The 19208-nt window shown below is 38.5% G+C and overlaps 1 protein-coding gene across 4 annotated transcripts in view; it reads left to right on the top strand.

Moving 5' to 3' along the window:
• The window catches only part of ZRANB1 (zinc finger RANBP2-type containing 1), a 72826-nt gene that overhangs the window by 10767 nt on the left and 42851 nt on the right, over nucleotides 1–19208 (top strand). Inside the window, exons 2-3 of one of the 4 annotated variants that reach the window (XM_065923509.1) lie at nucleotides 14540–14714; nucleotides 15995–16845. In XM_065923509.1, coding sequence (XP_065779581.1) covers nucleotides 14674–14714; nucleotides 15995–16845 — 892 coding nt within the window. In that variant the 5' untranslated portion in view covers nucleotides 14540–14673. Of the gene's footprint in view, nucleotides 1–4536; nucleotides 4556–14539; nucleotides 14715–15994; nucleotides 16846–19208 lie in introns of those variants that run through there. The other 3 variants (XM_065923511.1, XM_065923510.1, XM_065923512.1) reach the window with 3 other exon arrangements.

Here is a 19208-nt window from a genome sequence, read left to right on the forward strand (position 1 = left end):
CAATTTTGTACAAAGTCGCTTCATACGGTATTTCTGATGTTTTCTCATGATTGTAGTCAGAGGATGTACTTTTTGGCAAGAATACCACACAGTTTTGTTCTTAGTACAATATAACAAAAGGCAAATGATGTTTTTCCTGGTGTGGTTAACTTTGATGATTTGGTTAGGGTGTCTGCTGGCTTTGTAACATAACCAGTTATGATTTTGGGGAAATACTTGGAGACTATTTAAATATCCTGTTAATTCTCAAATTTTCACCCACTAGTTTTAATGTTCACTTGTGATCGTGTTTTGATTCTAGTGGGAAGATTGCCAAATGGTGAATTTTTAATCCAGTTTAGTCATTTTGCATTTATTTGATTTCTGTTGTAAGGAAGAACTTTTCTTCTCCATTATTTATTTGTTAGTTTGGAGACTTATGGAGTTTTCTTTTAGTCAGTACTTCAAAAGTCTTTTCCTATTTTTATGTGGATGCTTGAGTTGATTCACATTTAGCAGGTAGGAGCCCTTCATGCTAATTTCAGTATCTTTTTAAAATTTAAAATGTTGGGTGTGAATGTATTTCAGATTTCATTATTTATTTATTACAATTTTATTTATTTATCTTTGGCTGCACTGGGTCTTGGTTGCTTTGCGAGGGCTGCTCTCGGGTTGCTGTGTGCAGGTTTCTCATTCTGCTGGCTTCCCTTGCTGTGGATGGATCTCTAGGGCTCGTGGGCTGAGAGTTGGGGGGCACATGGGCCCAGTTGCTCTGAGGTATGTGGTCTCTTTCCAGACTCGGGATCCAACCTGTGGCGCCTGCATTGCAAGGTGGACTCTGAACCACAGGTGTGAAATAGGTTCACACCAAAAGTTACATAGTTTTTAAAACTCCCTGTCATTCTGAGGACTGGTTTTTTTTTTAAGAAAATGTTTCCTGGATATTCGTGACTAAAAACATTGTTAAGAAGTAGATTTTTAAAACAATCTTTATTTTTTAGAGCAATTTATGTTCACTACAGAGTTGAGCAGAAAGTAGTTTTTATACTCCTCACTCTACACATGCATAACCTCTTTTCCTGTCAGCATCCTTCACCTGAGTGGTGCATTTGTTATGTTGATGAGTCTACTGTGATGCATAATTACCAATCAGAGTACATAGCTTACATTAAGGTTCACTTTTGGTGTGTACATTTTATGGGTTTTGACAAATGTATATATATACATGTATATATATCCACCATTGTAGTGTCATACAGAATAGTTTCGTTGCCCTAAAAATCCTCTGTGTTCTGCCTGTTCATCCCTCCCTCTCACCAACCTCTCATCTTTTTTTTAAAATCTACATAGTTTTGCCTTTTCCAGAATATTATGTACTTGGAGTCAAACAGAATATAGCCATTTCAGACTGTCTTCTTTCACTTAGTAATATGCCTTTAAGGTTCCTCCATGCTTTTTCATGGCTTGTTAGTTCTTTTTTCTTTAGTGCTAAATATTTTCTTGTCTGGATGTACTAGTTTATCCATTCACCTTCTGAACTTTGGTTGGTTGCAAGTTTTGGCAGTTATGAATAAAGCTGCTATAAACATCCATGTGCAGGTTTTTGTATGGACATATAATTTCAACTCCTTGGAACAAATTCCAAGATGCATAATTGCTCAGTCATATGGTAAGAGAGCCCACTTGTTAGAAAAGACCCCGATGCTGGGCAAGACTGAGGGCAGAAGAAGGGGGTGACAAAGGACGAGAAGATAGGATGGCATCATTGCCTCAGTGGACATGAGTTTGAGCAAACTCTGGGAGATAGTGAAGGACAGGAGAGCCTGGCTTGCTGTAGTCCATGGGGTTGCAAAGAGTTGGAGATGACTTAGCGACTGAACAACAGCAATGTGGCAAGAATAGGGGTTTCCCTGGTGACTCAATGGTAAATAACCTGTGTGCCAGTGCAGAAGATGTGGGTTCATTCCCCGGGTCGGGAAGCTCCCCTGGAGAAGGATATGGCCACCCACTCCAGTGTTCTTCCCTGGGAAATCAGATAGAGCAGTCTATTGGACTATAGTCCAGTGGGTTGCAGAGGGTCAGACACAACTTGGTGACTAAACAACAATGAAACACTGGTGGTGGTTTAGTCGCTAAGTTGGGTCTGATCCTTGGAGCCCCATGAACTGTAGCCCACCGGGGTCCTCTGTCCATGGGATTTTCCAGGCAAAAATACTGGAGTGGGTTGACATTTCCTTCTCCAGGGGATCTTCCCAACCCAGGGATTGAAACCCCGTCTCTTGCAATGCAGGTGGATTCTTTTTCTTTTCTTCCTTTTTTTTGGGGGGGGGGGTAAGGACTTAAGGAAGGGTAAGTGACTTAGGCAACCATGGAGTGGAAAGGAAAAGAGCATAAAAGAGAAAAATTAATACTTCCCTTTTCTTTACCGACTGAACTACAAGGAAAGAAATTGCCAAACTCTTACTAACTTGGTTGTATCACTTTGCATTCAGTCAGCAATGGATGAGAGTTCTTGTTGCTCTGTATCCTTTCTAGCATTTGTTGTTAGTGTTCTAAATTTTGGTCATTCTAAGAGCTGTGTAGTCGTATCTTGTTGCAGTCTTAATTTGCAATTCTCTAATGAGATATAATGTTGACTATCTTTTCATATGCTTGTTTGCCATCTGTATATCTTCTTTGATGAAGTGTTTGTTCAGGTCTTTGCCCTTGTTTTAATTAGGGTGTTTTATGATTATTGAGTTTCAAGAGCTCTTTATAGTTTAGATAACAGTCTTTATCAGATATGTCTTTTGCAAATATTTTTTTGCTATTTTTTGGCTTATCTTGTCATTCTCTTGACCATGTCTTTTGTAGAACAGAAATTTTCAATTTTAATAAATCCAGTTTATCAAGTATATCATTCATGGGTTGAGTCTTTGGGTTTTATCTGAAAAGTCATTGGCATAGTCAAGGTCATCTAGATTCCCTTTCATATTATCTTCTGGGAATTTTATAGCTCTGCATTTAGTGAAGAGGACCTAAGCCTCATGATGAAGGTGAAAGAGGAGAGAGAAAAAGCTGGCTTAAAACTCAGCATTCAAAAAACTAAGATCATGGCATCTGGTCCTACCACTTCATGGCAAATAGATGGGGAAAATGTGGAAAGTGTTAGATTTCATTTTCCTGGGCCCCAAAATCACTGCAGATGGTGACTGCAGCCCCGAAATTAAAAGATCCTTGCTCCTTGGAAGAATAGCTATAACAAACCTAAGTGGTGTATTAAAAAGCAGAGACATCACTCTGCCGATAAAGGTCTATATAGTTAAAGCTATGGTTTTTCCAGTAGTCATGTATGGATATGAGAGTTGGACTATAAAGAAAGCTGAGCACAGAAGAGTTGATGCTTTTGAACTGTCGTGTTGGAGAAGACTCTTGAGAGTTCCTTGGACTGCAAGGAGATCCAACTGGTCCATCCTAAAGGAGATCAGTCCTGGGTGTTCATTGGAAGGACTGATGTTGAAGCTGAAGCTCCAATACTTTGGCCACCTGATGCGAAGAGCTGACTTATTTGAAAAGACCCTGATGCTGGGAAAGATTGAGGACAGGAAGAGAAGGGGACGACAGAGGATGAGATGGTCGGACGGCATCACCGACTCAATGGACATGGGTTTGGGTAGACTCCGGCAGTTAGTGATGGATAGAGAGGTCTGGCGTACTGCGATTCATGGGGTTGCAAAGAGTCAGATATGACTGGGCAACTGAACAACAACAACAATATAACATTTGGTCTATGATCCATTTTGAGGCAATTTTTGTGAGGGATGTGAGGTCTCTGAGCTATTTTTGTTTTTGCATGTGGATGTCCAGTGGTTTCAGCACAATTTTTTGAAAAGATTTTTTTCTCCATTGTATTGCCTTTCCTTATTCAAGCCAAATATCAGTTGACTATATGTGTGGGTCAATTTCTGGGTTCTTTATTCTACTCCGTTGAGCTATTTCACCAGTACCAGTGTTTTGATTACTGTAACTGTATGAAAGTGAAAGTTGTTTAGTTGTGTCCAACTCTGTGACCCCATGGACTGTAGCCTGCCAGGCTTCTCTGTCCATGGAGTTCTCTAGGCAAGAATACTGGGGTGGGTTGCCATTCCCTTCTCCAGGGGATCTTCCCAACCCAGAGATTGAACCCAGGTCTCTGAACCACCAGGGAAGCCCACTGTAGCTGTATAGTAAGTCAAGAAGTCAGAATACTAAGTTCTCTGACTTTAAGTAATCCGTTTTTGAGGGTGCTAATGTAAATGGTGATGTGTTTTGAATTTCAAATTCCATTTGTTTATTGCTGGTGTATAGGAAAGCAACTGACTTACTTAACCTTTATCCTTCAACCCTGTTATAATCCTATAGTAGCTGTAGTTTTGTTGATTCTTTTTTGGATTTTCTTTGTAGACAATCCTGTCATCTGTGAATATAAATAATTTTATGTCTTATTTCCCAATCTGTACCCTTTTTATTTTCTTTTCTTATTTTACAGTACTCGCAGGAATTTCCAGTTTGACATTGAAAAGGAGTGGTGAGAGGGGACGACCTTGACCTAATATGGGTATTAGCTGAAAAGTTTCTAGTTTATCACTATCAAGTATAAAGTTGATGTGCAGATTTATTGTACATGCTCTTTATTGCATTGAGAAGGTTCCCCTGAAATCTGCCGTTTGATTTTTTAAAATCATGTTGGGTTTTGTCAAGTACTTTTTCTGCATGTATGTATGTGGTCATGTGATTTTTTTTTTAGCCTGTTGATAGGATGTGTTATGTGTATTTATTTTTGAACATTGAACTAAGCTTGTATATCTGGAATAAACCCCACTTAGTTCTGATGTAGAATTCTTTTTATACATTGTGGATTTGATTTGCTACTGTTTTGTTGAGAATTTTTGCCTGGGTTCTTAAGAAAAGTTGAGAAGACAGATTTTTGTCACTCGCAATTTAAGTCTCTTGGTTTTCTGACATGTGGTACTCAGAGTCTCCAAGTTTAGCGTGAAAGAAGCTGGTTCATATTTTGATATGTTTTCTCTCTTTAATGAACCATACCTGTGAGTTGTAAAAAGATAAGTATTTCAAATGTTTTAGCATTGCATCTCAAACACATGCTCAGATGTTTTACTACTATTTTCAGCAATCATAAAATTATTCTTTAAGATTGCTAGTAAAATTACTCATTTTCTCTATGGACTAGTAAATTTGTACTAGACTACAGTTTGTAGAATATCACAGGATCCTGGACCAAGTTTTGAGTAACAGTCTTAACAATACACAATATACTGCTTCTTGCTCTTTTTCTCATCTTAGCAATCTAGTCTTAGAATTAAAGACTTGATTCTTAGTCTGTAATAGCATTTGTTACCTTCTTGATAGATTTTAAAAACTTTTCATTGTGAAAAATTTCAAACAAATACATACAGAGAGACTGGGAGAATGAATTCTCATGTAAATCCATCACCCGGTTAGCAACACATGTCCAGTCTTGTTTCATTTATATTCTTCTTGCTTCTTCCCAGTGGATTATTTTAAAGCAAATTTGAGACATAATACTGTAAATAACTCAGCGTGTGTCTCTTAAGAGAGAAGTACTTTTTTAGAAACATAGATACCATACTGTTAATCACACCATAAAATTTTAATAACTTCAGTTCATTGTTTACTTTTTAGCATATATTTACGGTTTTTTTTCTTTTTTCATTTTTTTCCATTTATTTTTATTAGTTGGAGGCTAATTACTTTACAGTATTGTAGTGGTTTTTATCATACATTGACATGAATCAGCCATGGAGTTACATGTACTCCCCATCCCGATCCCCCCTCCCACCTCCCTCTCCACCCGATTCCTCTGGGTCTTCCCAGTGCACCAGGCCCGAGCACTTGTCTCATGCACCCAACCTGGGCTGGTGATCTGTTTCACTATTTAAGTTTAATATGGGCTCCTCTGGTGGCTTAGATGGTAAAGAATTCGCCTGCAGTATGGGAGACCTGGGTTCGATCCCTCGGTTGGGAAGATCCCCTGGAGGAGGGCGTGGCAACCCTCTCCAGTATTCTTGACTGGAGGATCCCCAGGACAGAGGAGCCTGGTGAGCTACAGTCCATGGGGTTACAAAGAGTCAGATATGACTGAATAACTAAGCACAAGTTTTAATATACACATACCTATAGGAATTTACTGATTGCATCTCCATGGAATCAGTTTGAGTCTCTATCCCCTATGATCCTATAAACTGGTAGTTATATCTCAAAGCTCAGTCACATTAAGATTTGATAACTTATTATTTGGCACAAATAATTCATTCATGGTATCGTGTATGGATGTATTGATATAGCTTTGTTTCAGAAGTAGGGTTTTGGTACTGTTTAGGTATATTAAGTGATCATTAACTTAATATTAAGTACATATTTTAAAATTTGGGCTTGACTGTTGAAGTTTGTCACAGGTGGAGGAGGGAAAAGTTAAAAAGTTTTTATTTGCAAAATGAGTAAGATTTTAAAGTGAGTCTTTTTATTAAGGAGTACAGTTGATTTACAGTGTTTGTGCCAGGTGTACAGCAAAATGAGTCAGTTATACGTATATCTACTGTTTTTTAGATTCTTTCCCCATATTAAAGATTGGGGTTGTCTTTCCCCATTAAAGACAGGAGACACAAGAGATACAGTTCGATCCCTGGGTTGGGAAGATCCCCTGGAGACGGAAATGGCAACCCATTCCAGTATTCTTGCCTGGAGAATCCCATGGACAGAGGAGCCTGGTGGGCTACCGTCCATGGGGTCACAAAGAGTCATACATAACCGAGCACACAGCTTACTGTTAGAGAGTCCTGAATAGAGTTCCCTGTGCTGTAGAGTAGTGGGTCCTCATTAGCTAGCTGTTTTATATATAGTAGTGTGCATGTGTCTATCCCAAGCTCCCATTTTCTCTCTCCCCCCTAAAGTGAGTCTCTACATAGAAGAATGTGAGACTCTGCAAGTTAGGGTTTACACACTCTGCTGTATTTATTTATTTTTGGCGATGCTGGGTCTTCAATGCTGCATGGGGTTTTCTCTAGTTGCAGACAGCGAGGGCTGCTCTGGTTGCAGTGCATGGGCTCTGCGGTGTGAGGGCTTTGGGAATTGTGGCACAGGGCCTCACTGGTTGTGGCTCACGGGCTCCAGAGCATGGACTCAGTGGTTGTGGCATGTGGGCTTAGTTGCTCCGTGGCATGTGAAATATTCCCAGATGAAGGGTTGAACCTATGTCCCCTGCATTGGCAGGCAGATTCTTAGCACTGTGAACATCTTAAGTCATTTTTTCACAGATTAGGAAACTAAGGCTCTTAGCAATAAAAATGATTTATTTACTGTCTCACAGGTAGTCATTCTTTGGTCTAATACAAGGTCATGGATAGGTAGTGAAATTCACACATGGCTGTCATTTGGGGAGACTTTTCCCTTTTTCAGTTGTCTCAGTGAAAATGGAAGGTTTTCTGTTGTACTTTTAATTGATGTACTTTGATTTCTTTAGTAGTTTGGATTAGTGTATTGGTTTAAGATAAGTCAAGCTGACTTTTATATTTTCTCCATGGATTGCCTCCAGAATAAAAAATATTTAAAAAGCATTTTATAGTTGAAAATCATATTGTATATATCAGGTGTTTTTTTTTTTTTTTTCTTTTCCCCACTCAGTTTTACATGAAAAACTTAGTTTTATCTTGTTTTTAAAAATAACTTTTTATGTCTTGCTTAGTTAACTTTTTAGGCATTTTTGCAGTAGTTCAATCTAGATAAGCTTTGGGAAGATTCTGTGTAACTTTAAATTAAAAAGCTAGTAAAATTTGATCAAGTGTCTGTTTTCAAGTTTAGTTTGCTTGTTTAGAGATTGTCTGTTATTAGTTATCTAGGAAAGGTGTTTAGTGAGTCACTCAGTACAGTTTATTAGTTGTCCAAATTCTGGATAATGGGAATAAGTGACTATGGACTGCAGTATAAGTGTATTTTTATTACTTTGTCTGTTTGGTACAGACTTTGGAATCAGAATGCCCTAGTTCAAATCATGGCTCTGCCACATAGCAGATTTGTCACTTCAGGCAAGTTATTCAACTTTTGTTTTCCTGTTTCCAGTCTTTAAAATTGGAGATTATATTAATAGTAGGGCTTGTTTGATAGAGTTCTGAGGATTAGATTAGTTAATAATATGTATGGTACTTAGAGCAGTATCTGGCATATAGTAAATGCTTAAGTGTTAGCTATTTTCTTTTCTTAGTTGGACAAGGCTGACCCTGGCAAAATTGTGAAATAGACAGAGTTGGCCTGTGCATTCATTCACCTCTAATAGTTGGCTAAGCAGTCCTTTTTCAGGCTGCTGCTGTCTTTGGCATTCCTCCCCAGGTTGTCCTTTGCTAAACTTTTGTGTACTTGTTCTCCCGGCCTAAGCAATGAAAACGCAACTCACAAAATCCCCACCCTATTTCCCTGTTTTTCATTATAGTAGGAATTGTGAGAAAAGTAATCTAATTGAATGACTTCACACTATTAATAAATAACATATGTTAATAACTTGTCTTTGTAATAGCTCTGAGTTGGTTTTGCCCTGGAATATTTCATTCACTTGCTTCTGCCTGATTTTCAACTTTTATATCAGAACTCAGTGGTTATTTAAAAATTTCTACCCTTTCTTTCTCTGTCACACAGATAACACAGTGTTTGGTTAAAAAGATGACCTTTAGTTGGGCTAGGTTTGGTCGTGACTTTTGGTTCCTATCTGGGCTTCCCTGGTAGCTCAGACGGTAAAGAATCTACCCACAATGCGGGAGACCCAGGTTCAATCCCTGGGTCGGGAGGATCCCTTGGAGAAGGAAATGGCAATCCACTCCAGTATTCTTGCCTGGAGAACCCCATGGATAGATATTCTTAATTGGGACTGATCTGTTCAGTGTGAACAGAGAATGGATAGGATGATAAAAACCAAATTCTGAGTGAAGTAACATGTTCATAGCTTTTGTGAGTTGTTTTACTGTATTTTAAATGCTGGCTTGATGTACACTCTTGAAGATAATCTCCCCACTTCTGTGTGCATTTAAGAAAGCCGTAGTCATCTTTTATCTAGTTAAATTGCAAGTGTCCTGAGCATAAGGACAGTATTTAATAGGTACATATTTCCACATTTCCGAGTGTGTAGTAGACCTTCAGTAACTTGTCCTAGGTTGTTACATTAAATTAGTTTTGTTTATAAGGACTATAATTTGCGATGCATGATTGACCTGTGATGTGTGTGAAATTGTGTATAGGAAGCATGCTAAGATGGGTTCTGCAGTAGCTCAGGATCAACCTGTGTGTCCATCTATCATTGTATTTATCACTCCTCCTCTCTTTTGTTACTGAGAACTGGAGAATACAGAGGAAGTTGGTGAAATTACAGATAAAGCCCTAGTATGTAAATAGATAGAATTTCTCCTGAAATGACTGATACAGATTTTAAAAAGGAGCCTTACTGTTGTTTGAGATTTGACATACCGTAAATTAACCTTGTGTTTATGTATCAGTGGGGTACTAGTTATCTGGCGGTTTACGAGAAACCATTAACATTATAGCTTTTATTAATTTTCCTAATTAACACAGTGTTGACTTACTGAAATGTAAACTTTATATTCTTTGTTATATTTTAAGGACTTAGGTTTGTTAGAACAAAGTTACATGTACTGGTTGTACGGGTAACTGCCTTAGTTAATTAAGGCATGGTGCCAGTAAGGCCAAAGTCACCATGACAGTGTTATTTGATTACTATTTTTAACTATTATTTTAACCAAAGTAATTTTGTCCAACTTATCCACACATTGCTTGGAAGGGATCTTCTTAGCGAATATGTTCAGTATACAGATGAGATAGAGAATGGTGATCTCTGAAGGAGGGGACGGTCAGCATATTTTTTGGGTCTCACTGGTGCTTAATCATCTATACATGATCTGACACAGATTTAGGACTTTCAGAGGATGGTTAATGATCAGAAAAGTCTGTGCACTTGTGCCCTTGCCACCTCAGGACTTGAATTCTTAACCAGCTTTTGTGTGCCTTTGGCTTGGTACCTAATTGAGAGTGGTAGGCTTGTCTACTGAGGTCTTGCTACAGGAGTGGATCCCATCCTCTAGAATCTCTCCTGTTTTTCCTGAAATTGCTCAAAAGCTCTGCTCATTTTTCTGTTCAGGTCACTCAACATGAGTTGACCTGAATCCAGAAAAATCCTCTCTGGATTTTTCTAGACATAGGACTGGTCCCCATTCCATACCATTAGAATCTCTGAGCCAGTTCTTGACAGCTTGGCTCTACTGTGCTCACTCCCTCATGTCTCTTTGCAACCCCGTGGACTGTACCCCGCCAGGCTTCTCCGTCTATGGGGTTTTCCAGGCAAGAGTACTGGAGCAGGTTGCCATTTCCTACTCGATGGGATCTTCCTAACCCAAGGATGGAACCACAGTCCCAGGCGTCTCCTGCATTGGCAGGTGGATTCTTTACCACTAGTGCCACCTGGGAAGCTCTGATTGAAAACTGAGTGTAGGAAATGATATGACACAATCAGTGTTCCACAAATCAGTATTCCAGAAACTAAACCTAAAGAAGACATACAGTAGGTGCCAAATGGGGATAGAAGTGTTGTGGTTGCTTGGAGTGTATATACTTGAAACGATTTGAAAAATTTTATGAGAGAGATGAGATTTGAACTGAGCTTTAAAGGATGGGTAAGATTTGCCAGAATTGAGTGTTACGTCTGTTGTGCTTCTTTTCCTCAGGTAATGTCTTCTTGTGTATATTGTGGAGGGGTGGTAGTACATGAGTGGGTCTAGGGTGTGTGCTGTGTTTGTGTGTTGGGAAAGAGCTGAGAGTTTGTACTGTAACAGAAGAGTTGCAGAAAGAGGGCCCTGTTATTAGGATTATTTTGGTAATGGTGAGCTGGATGGATTTAGAAAGGGAAGGCGCTTAGGAGGCTATTAGAGTAGTTCTGACCTGAACTGAAAAAGGGTTGATGGGCTCTGAAATAGAAAGAAAACTGATTGTACAGAAACCACTAGAAAGAATCTATGGGGTGAAGGCAGAATTCAAGATGAGTCTGCTGTGCTGGGTCCAGTAGTATCAGTGGCGTCCTTAATGGAAACTGGAGAGCGAAGTCAGGCTGGGGTTTGTTGCAGGTGGACGATAAGAGGTTTAATGTGGAATGCAGCAAGCTGTTGGAGTCCTGAAATGAGGTGAGATTTGTAGACAGAGGGTCCGCCGTATCGTGAAGCTTTAGGATCTTGCTCAAGACCAGTTGTTTTTTCTGTTGACTGTTATGAGGAAGACAGTGATGTAGAAAGATGCTGAGGAGAAAAGAGGAAGTGACTATGTGGAATTTGGAGCTCAGGAGTTAAGGATAGTGCTTTTTAGAAATATAAATATTGTCATTCAGAATTATCTTGTGCTAATATTTTAATAGAACCTGAAAATTCATCATGCTTGGAGTATCCTAGTTTTAGCTTTCATCGTTATTCCCCTAAAATACTTTCTGAGCATTTGTAAATCTCCACAGGTTTATGTTAATTAATATTTACATTAACAATTTACATTAAAAGTTAATATTTGCACTACTGAATATAGGCTCACTAATAAAGCTAATATAAAACTTATATCTTAGACCTTCCTTTGGATAACTGTTTGTCATTTGACACTAACTGGCAGTTAAGTTTCCGTCAGCTTGTTTCTCAAGGAGTTTGTGTTTGGTTAGGACCATTTCACTTCTCTAGTTCTTCAGAGGGTTTTAGTAGGTGGTTGGGGGAATTTGTAGTGTGTTTACAATTTTGAGTAATTGACCTCAAAATATATATGTTTCTTCTGTAGTGTTTAGTAATGCTTCACAAGTATGGTCTAATTCGCTGCTAAGCATGACAGTATAAAAAATGTTTAGTTAGGAGCTCCTCCCTTTTGCTAGCCACTGACTCATGATACTACTCACAGTTTTATTAGTGTTTGAACTTGGAAGTATATCAAAAGCAGTTGTGAATTTGATACTAGAAAATGGTTAATACACTTGGAGACATTATTCAGTCTGCAGGTAGGGTTCGATGTATAGATTCGAGGACTCTTTGGTCCACAAGATGGGAACTGCTGGTATTGCATTTCAATCAAGAAATATTTAAGAGTATTAGTTGTGGCTCATGCCCCTTGAAGGGGCACTTATTATATAGATTTTATTGTTACTTTGTGTATCAGTTAGCTGAAGTATGATTCACTGGATAGAATTTGGAAAGCTGTGTTTTATGCAAAAATAGACTTGTAAGTTAAATTTATTTGGGTATTTGAATATATGATTACTTGAAAGGTATTTAATAATGGTTTTATTTCAGTGTGAAGTATTAAATCTTAGAGCTGGTTGCTGGTTGAAAATAATTTCATGTTCTTTTTGGGATGTTTTGACTTTGGTAGAACAAGTGTACTCAGTATTAATTTCATCTCAGTAATGCAAAATCACGTAGTTGAACTGATGTTGTTTTTACTCTTCCATTCCATTTACTGTTACCACAGGAACAAATGATGCTCTCAGATAATTCTCTCCAGGATTTTAACTTTATAAAAAAGTTTTGTAGTATTAAATTCACAACTGCTTTTAATTATATACTTCCAAGTTCAAACACTAATAAAACTATGAGTATTATGATGCTTGGGTCAGTGGTTAGCGAAAAGGAGGGGCTCATAAGTAAACATTTTTTATACTGTCATGTTTAATAGTGAACTAGACCGTACTTATGAAGCATTACTAAACACTGCAGAAGAAATATATCTATTTTGAGGTCAATTACTCGAAATTGTAAATACACTACAAATTCCCCTGTAGTTAAAACTGAATTTTAACTTTCAGTTATGAAAAAACTATCTTACAACGTCTCAGTAGAGTGTATACTATATGTATCATTGTCTAATATAATGCACTTACCTCAGAATTCTTGAGCTTGGTTTTGATAATGCTTAGTTATGTGAATTTTGGGGAGGGGTGGGCTATGTACCGGGCTTCCTTGGCGGCTCCTACGGTAAAGAATCTGCCTGCAGTTTGGGAGACCTGGGTTCAATCCCTGGTTTGGGAAGACCCCCTGGAGGAGGGCATGGCAACCCACTCCAGTATTCTTGCCTGGAGCATGCCCATGGACAGAGGACCTGGCGGGGTACCGTCTATGAGGTCACAAAGAGTTGGACATGACTGAGCGACTAAGCACGTAGCACACACAGGCTATTTACCAGGCTTACATGACGAGTTTTTATTTTTTAATGGCAGGGTCTTTTGTTTGTATTTTGTGAGACATGGACATTTAAGTTATGCTGGCACAGTATTAATTCCATGAAGATTAGCTAAGGTAACATAAGGCCATAAACTGTTTAGTTGAGACTATATCAAAGTCATACTTAACAAAGAAAGTGTGAATTTTTGAAGTGAATGTTTTAAATGAAATATTGAGATTATGTATCCTTGGATATGTACATTGTGCCATTTGTTCTTGTCATGTTAAGTTTCTATTTGCTCATTTTAGTTTCCAGTAGCATGAGCAAGTAATTTATTTATATTTCATTCCTGAGAAACCAAAGGAAGAAACTGCCTAATGAATATGAAAGTTGCCATTAAATCGCGATTGTCCATTTTATGAATGTTTTTATGATTTTAGCCTTCGCCCTTCAACGCATTTTTGGATTGCTGTCAGATTGTGTATAATCAGTAGGTGCAAACTAAATTTAAAAATCTAAGTGCTGCTGCTAAGTCTCTTTAGTCGTGTCTGACTCTCTGCCACCCCACAGATGGCACCCCACCAGGCTCCACCGTCCCTGGGATTCTCCAGGCAAGAACACTGGAGTGGGTTGCCATTGCCTTCTTAGAAAAATCTTAAGTAGATAGATATAAATTACCTGGGTTTGAGAAAAACAAAGTTGCTGAACGAGAAAAGGATTTCAAAGTTAAATATAAGCTCTCTCTCTCTCTCTCTCTCTCTCTCTCTATTTGCTTTGTTCTGTTAACTTGGTTTATACCATCTTTCCCTCTTCAATAATAATAAGTAATACAGTTAGGAATTTACTTATTGGTACTGCCAACTTAAATTGTAAGTCACTCAGTTGTGTCTGACTCTTTGCGACCCCATGGACCCCAGTCCATGGAATTCTCCAGGCCAGAATACTGGAGTGGGTAGCCTTTCCTTTCTCCAGGGGATCTTCCCGACCCAGGAATCGAACCGGGGTCTCCTGCATTGTAGGCAGATTCTTTACCAACTGAGCTATGAGGGAAGCCCTGCTACCAACTTAAGATGAATGATAATAGTGCATACACACATATGTTTAAGGTTTTAGGGAAAAAATATCTTTCCTGTACCTAATTTGACTGACCAACCCAATCAGCTGACCTTTTGCTGTATTAAAATTCTAAAGATCAGAGTCCATTATTAAAATAAATGAGTAGGATTAGAATAGAGAATTTATAAAAATAAAGCCTTTTTAAAACAATAAATACTTTTGGATAAAGTAGCAGGCTTCAAGTGAAATTCAGTTTTGGTCTCCTTTACAGGAATAGCTATTCACAATTCTGCAGAACCACTTACCACATTTTGCAGTATCTCCTGAGGAAGTCAGAATCTGAGCCACCATGACGACTGAGTCTTGTCTTTGTTCTGATTTGTAAACTGTGCTTTCATTCTGACCATGTTCAAGGTGGAGGTTATAGCATGGAAACTAAAATCTTAGTAAGTGTGATTTTTATTTTAGCTATTAAATAGTAGGCTCTCTTATAGTGAAATTTTCCTCTTAACAAAGTTTACGCTATTAAAAGGAGTGAGGACTTGGCAAGCAGGGACGTAATAATACACTTGTAAAGTGAAAGATTTTGCTTTCCAGGTTCAAAAGGAAAAATCCTTGAGAAAGAGAAGGAAAAGCTTCTGTTACTTTTCCTAGATTTCTTTCACGTTTCTGGTTTCACATAGGTAGCAGGATGATACAAATTTAGTTGAGAAAGGGATTTAAGAAAAGGGAAAGGCTGGCTTTTGTGGCCAATGTCTAAATTCAAGCCATTAAAAAATCTTTACATTGCTGTGCAAGTTGCTTCATTTAAAGATTGGTTGTCGTTAAATAATAAAGTCCTCCTAGTACTGTAGTGTTAGTAAGTCCAGTGTAGACTCCTAGGAGCCTTTTAAATAGTTAATGTAATTGAGTGCATTTTAGATACTGAATATTTTGAGTATAAATATTCAAAATTATATTGGAGTGGTTATGCTAGTGGTTATCTCAGGGATGTTTTGTCGATTGGTTATCCCGAGAGTAGGTAATGTGCAGTTTTTATTTTTTGCACTCTAGACAGAGCAAGATTTTGAGGATATAGGTATCAAGGAACTAATTTTGTTTCACATAGTTATTTTGTTAATTGTATGCATTACTCCTCAACATCTTTTCTACCTGTGCTTATTAAGAGCAGTGGGTAATTAGCATATTTAGGCTGCTTTTCTCCCTTAGGAAGAACAATAGAGTTGAATGTTTGATCTTCTGAATTCTTTAGTGAATCAAACATTGTGGTCCTATGCCTCAGTAGCATAATAGTCTGTCGCTCATAGTTTGAGAATGTTATGTGTTTAAGATACAGGGTTTGTGTTCTATCCCTTACCTTTGAATCTTTTAACTACTGGTTATTTTTCTAAATTGATGGTGATGACCTGGCTGAGATGAAACGTTTCTGTGAGAGGCTTCCTGCTTTAACCTTCCCTCTTAGAACAAACTTCCCTTTGCCTGTCTCTCTTGCATTCCAAAGTACATTTTCATTAAATCCCCAGGTCTAAGATTTTTCTTTGGGAACTATCTCTAGTGTCTCTCTGGGGAAAAAAAAAAATTTTTTTTTTTCAGTGTGCAATGTTACATGCATATCTTGACAAATTGATGTTTTGTAAGTTGAAGGTTACTTTTATATTTTGGGCATGTTTTCAGGGGTGGAATTATGTAGGTATTGTTTTAATAACCATGTCCTAATTATTTATAGCTTCCTGCCTGACATAACTCACTTCAAGAAGTGCACAATGTCAGAACGTGGAATTAAGTGGGCTTGTGAATACTGTACGTATGAAAACTGGCCATCTGCAATCAAGTGTACTATGTGTCGTGCCCAGAGACCTAGTGGAACAATTATTACAGAAGATCCATTTAAAAGTGGCTCAAGTGATGTTGGTAGAGATTGGGATCCTTCCAGCACCGAAGGAGGAAGTAGTCCTTTGATCTGTCCAGACTCTAGCGCAAGACCAAGGGTTAAATCTTCATATAGCATGGAAAATGCCAATAAATGGTCATGCCACATGTGCACATATTTGAACTGGCCAAGAGCAATCAGATGCACTCAGTGCTTATCCCAGCGTAGGACCAGGAGTCCCACAGAATCTCCTCAATCCTCAGGATCTGGCTCAAGACCAGTTGCTTTTTCTGTTGATCCTTGTGAGGAATACAATGATAGAAATAAACTGAACACAAGGACCCAGCATTGGACTTGTTCTATTTGCACATATGAAAACTGGGCCAAGGCTAAAAAATGTGTTGTTTGTGATCATCCCAGACCTAATAATATTGAAGCAATCGAGTTGGCAGAGACTGAAGAGGCTTCTTCAATAATTAATGAGCAAGACAGAGCTCGATGGAGAGGCAGCTGTAGCAGTGGCAACAGCCAGAGAAGATCACCGCCAACTATGAAACGGGACTCGGAGGTGAAAATGGATTTCCAGAGGATTGAGCTGGCTGGTGCTGTCGGCAGCAAGGAGGAACTTGAAGTGGACTTCAAAAAACTAAAGCAAATTAAAAACAGGATGAAAAAGACTGACTGGCTGTTCCTCAATGCTTGTGTGGGTAAGTTTCTGCGTTTTTTGAATGGGTTGGGAAAAGATATGAAAAGTAACATGAAAGATATAAGGAAGGTCAACATTATTTAGCATTTAGTTCATTCAGCATGATAGCTACACTCGCAGTATGCATGCATAAGGACCTCTGAATTTGTGATCTTGTCATAACATTGTCCTTTATTGCCTCCCATTTCATTGTGCATGTGTCTTTCCATCTTTAGAGAGAAAAATGGCAAGTTATATCAGAGTTTTTTACATATCTGTAGTAAAATATATACCTGCAGTTGAAAACTGCTACTCTGCTTATTGTAATAAGATGTGACTGAGGAGCACCAGCTGCAGCTTTGGAGTGTCTGTAAACAGTGTGAGCGTCTTGTGATGGTAGAAGCTTCAGTCAGATGTTAAAAATATCACAAAAATGTGTGACTCCAAGAAGTTGAACAGACATAATACTGACCTTGAAAATGCTGATGTTAATTTTTTGTGATGTCTTGTACTGAATATTTGCAAATTTGGTGAAACTGATTTCATGTGGCCAGCTGATTCCATAGTTCAAATTATGGTTTGTGTGTTTTGTGTTTTAGTACTTTCCTAAGGAAATGCTGGATATTAGTCTCAGTTACTGGCTCAGAGCTGTTAAGGGTCAGAGACATGTTGTGAGAGTAGGATCTTCTCCAGTTACTGATCTTGTGAGTTAATTATTTATGATGTAATTCACAAAATCAGTTATTTCACTCCTCTGTATGCTCCCCACCGCTTTTGAGTAGATTAGCTATTTGAATTATATAAATTTAAATTGTTTGGATTGGGTGCTTACTTTGACATTCAGTTTTGTAAAGAAAATTTTGAGTGACTGTTAAAGTTAAATCTTGTGTGGAATAATAGCTATGCCTTAAACATGGCTTAGGGGTGTGTGCGTGGGGGGTGTGTGAGGTGTGTGTGTGTATTTCCCAGTACCAGTTAATTTTGTTTATCCTCCTGAATATGGAGTACATAACTTGTGAACCTACAAGTCCAAAGAGTAGATTTCAAGAAATCTGTTTTTTTGTTTTAGTTTGTCTTGGCCCCCCAAGAACGTCCCAGCAGATGAGCCCTTCTGAACACCAGACACAGCCAGCACTTAGTAACTGTTAGCTCCAGTTTTCTCCTGTCCTGAGGACGAGGAGTGAAAGCACATTGAGCTGTCTTCAGCCATCTGTGCTGTCCCATTACAGCCTGTTGATTCTTTTTCTCTCCCCAAATTGAGGTACCACATATGGTGTGAATGTTTTTTCTTTTTTTTTGAAACCCGGAGCTAAAAAAGGGTTTTATTTATTATGAATGTTTAAAAATTGAGGTCAGATTCACATAACATAAAACTCATCATTTTGAAAGTGAACAATTTGGTGGTATTTAGCACGTCCACAGTGTTGTGAACCCACACCATCACCTACAGCTAGTCCTGAAACATTTTCATCATCCTGGAAGAAACCCATTACCCATTTAAGCAGTTGTTCCACACCTCCAAGTCCCTGGGAATCAGCAGTCTGCTTTCTGTTTCAGTGACTATTATTGTGAATATTCCATACAAATGGAATCTTATGTGATCTTTTGTATCTATCTGTGATTGTCCTTTAATTACCCATCTGCCTTTTGGAACACTGTTAAGATTATTTTTGCAGGCAATAGTGTAATATGTTGGAGAAGGCAATGGCAGTTCACTCCAGTGCTCTTACCTGGAGAATCCCATGGATGGAGGAGCCTGGTAGGCTGCAGTCCCTGGGGTCGCGTAGAGTTGGACATGACTGAGTGACTTCACTCTCACTTTTCACTTTCATGCACTGGAGAAGGAAATGGCAACCCACTCCAATGTTCTTGCCTGGAGAATCCCAGGGACGGGGGAGCCTGGTGGGCTGCTGTCTGTGGGGTCACACAGAGTCGGACACGACTGAAGCGACTTAGCAGCAGCAGCAGTGTAATATGTTAATATTAACTGTAAGGTGGTGTTATAGTACCTGTACATTTATAGAAGGTAAGAAACTAGATTGCAGTGATTTTTTTAAATCTCTTTGGGGTCGGGTCACTGTTTCTTCAAGTCAGTGGATCTAATGATAAGAACTGCTTTGAAGTATTTTTTCCCCTTGACATGCGTAAGTTAGACCTGTCAGTATATCTCTGTCTTTATGGCTGTTATTTCTTGCGTTTCTGACTACTGTGTCTTCTTGATGTTTGACTTTCTTTCCATATATTGAGTTTTTTTGGATAACCATCTTTTTTGCCTCTTTGAATTCTTAGCAATTCTTAGCAAACTGAACAAAGCCAAGTCCCCGTTGCTACATACTCCAGAGTTTCTGGGTTCTTAGGGCTAGGGATTGATTGGTTTTGGTACTG

Source organism: Muntiacus reevesi, chromosome 2 (assembly GCF_963930625.1).
Source record: "Muntiacus reevesi chromosome 2, mMunRee1.1, whole genome shotgun sequence".
In the NCBI taxonomy this organism is placed as follows: Eukaryota; Metazoa; Chordata; class Mammalia; order Artiodactyla; family Cervidae; genus Muntiacus; species Muntiacus reevesi.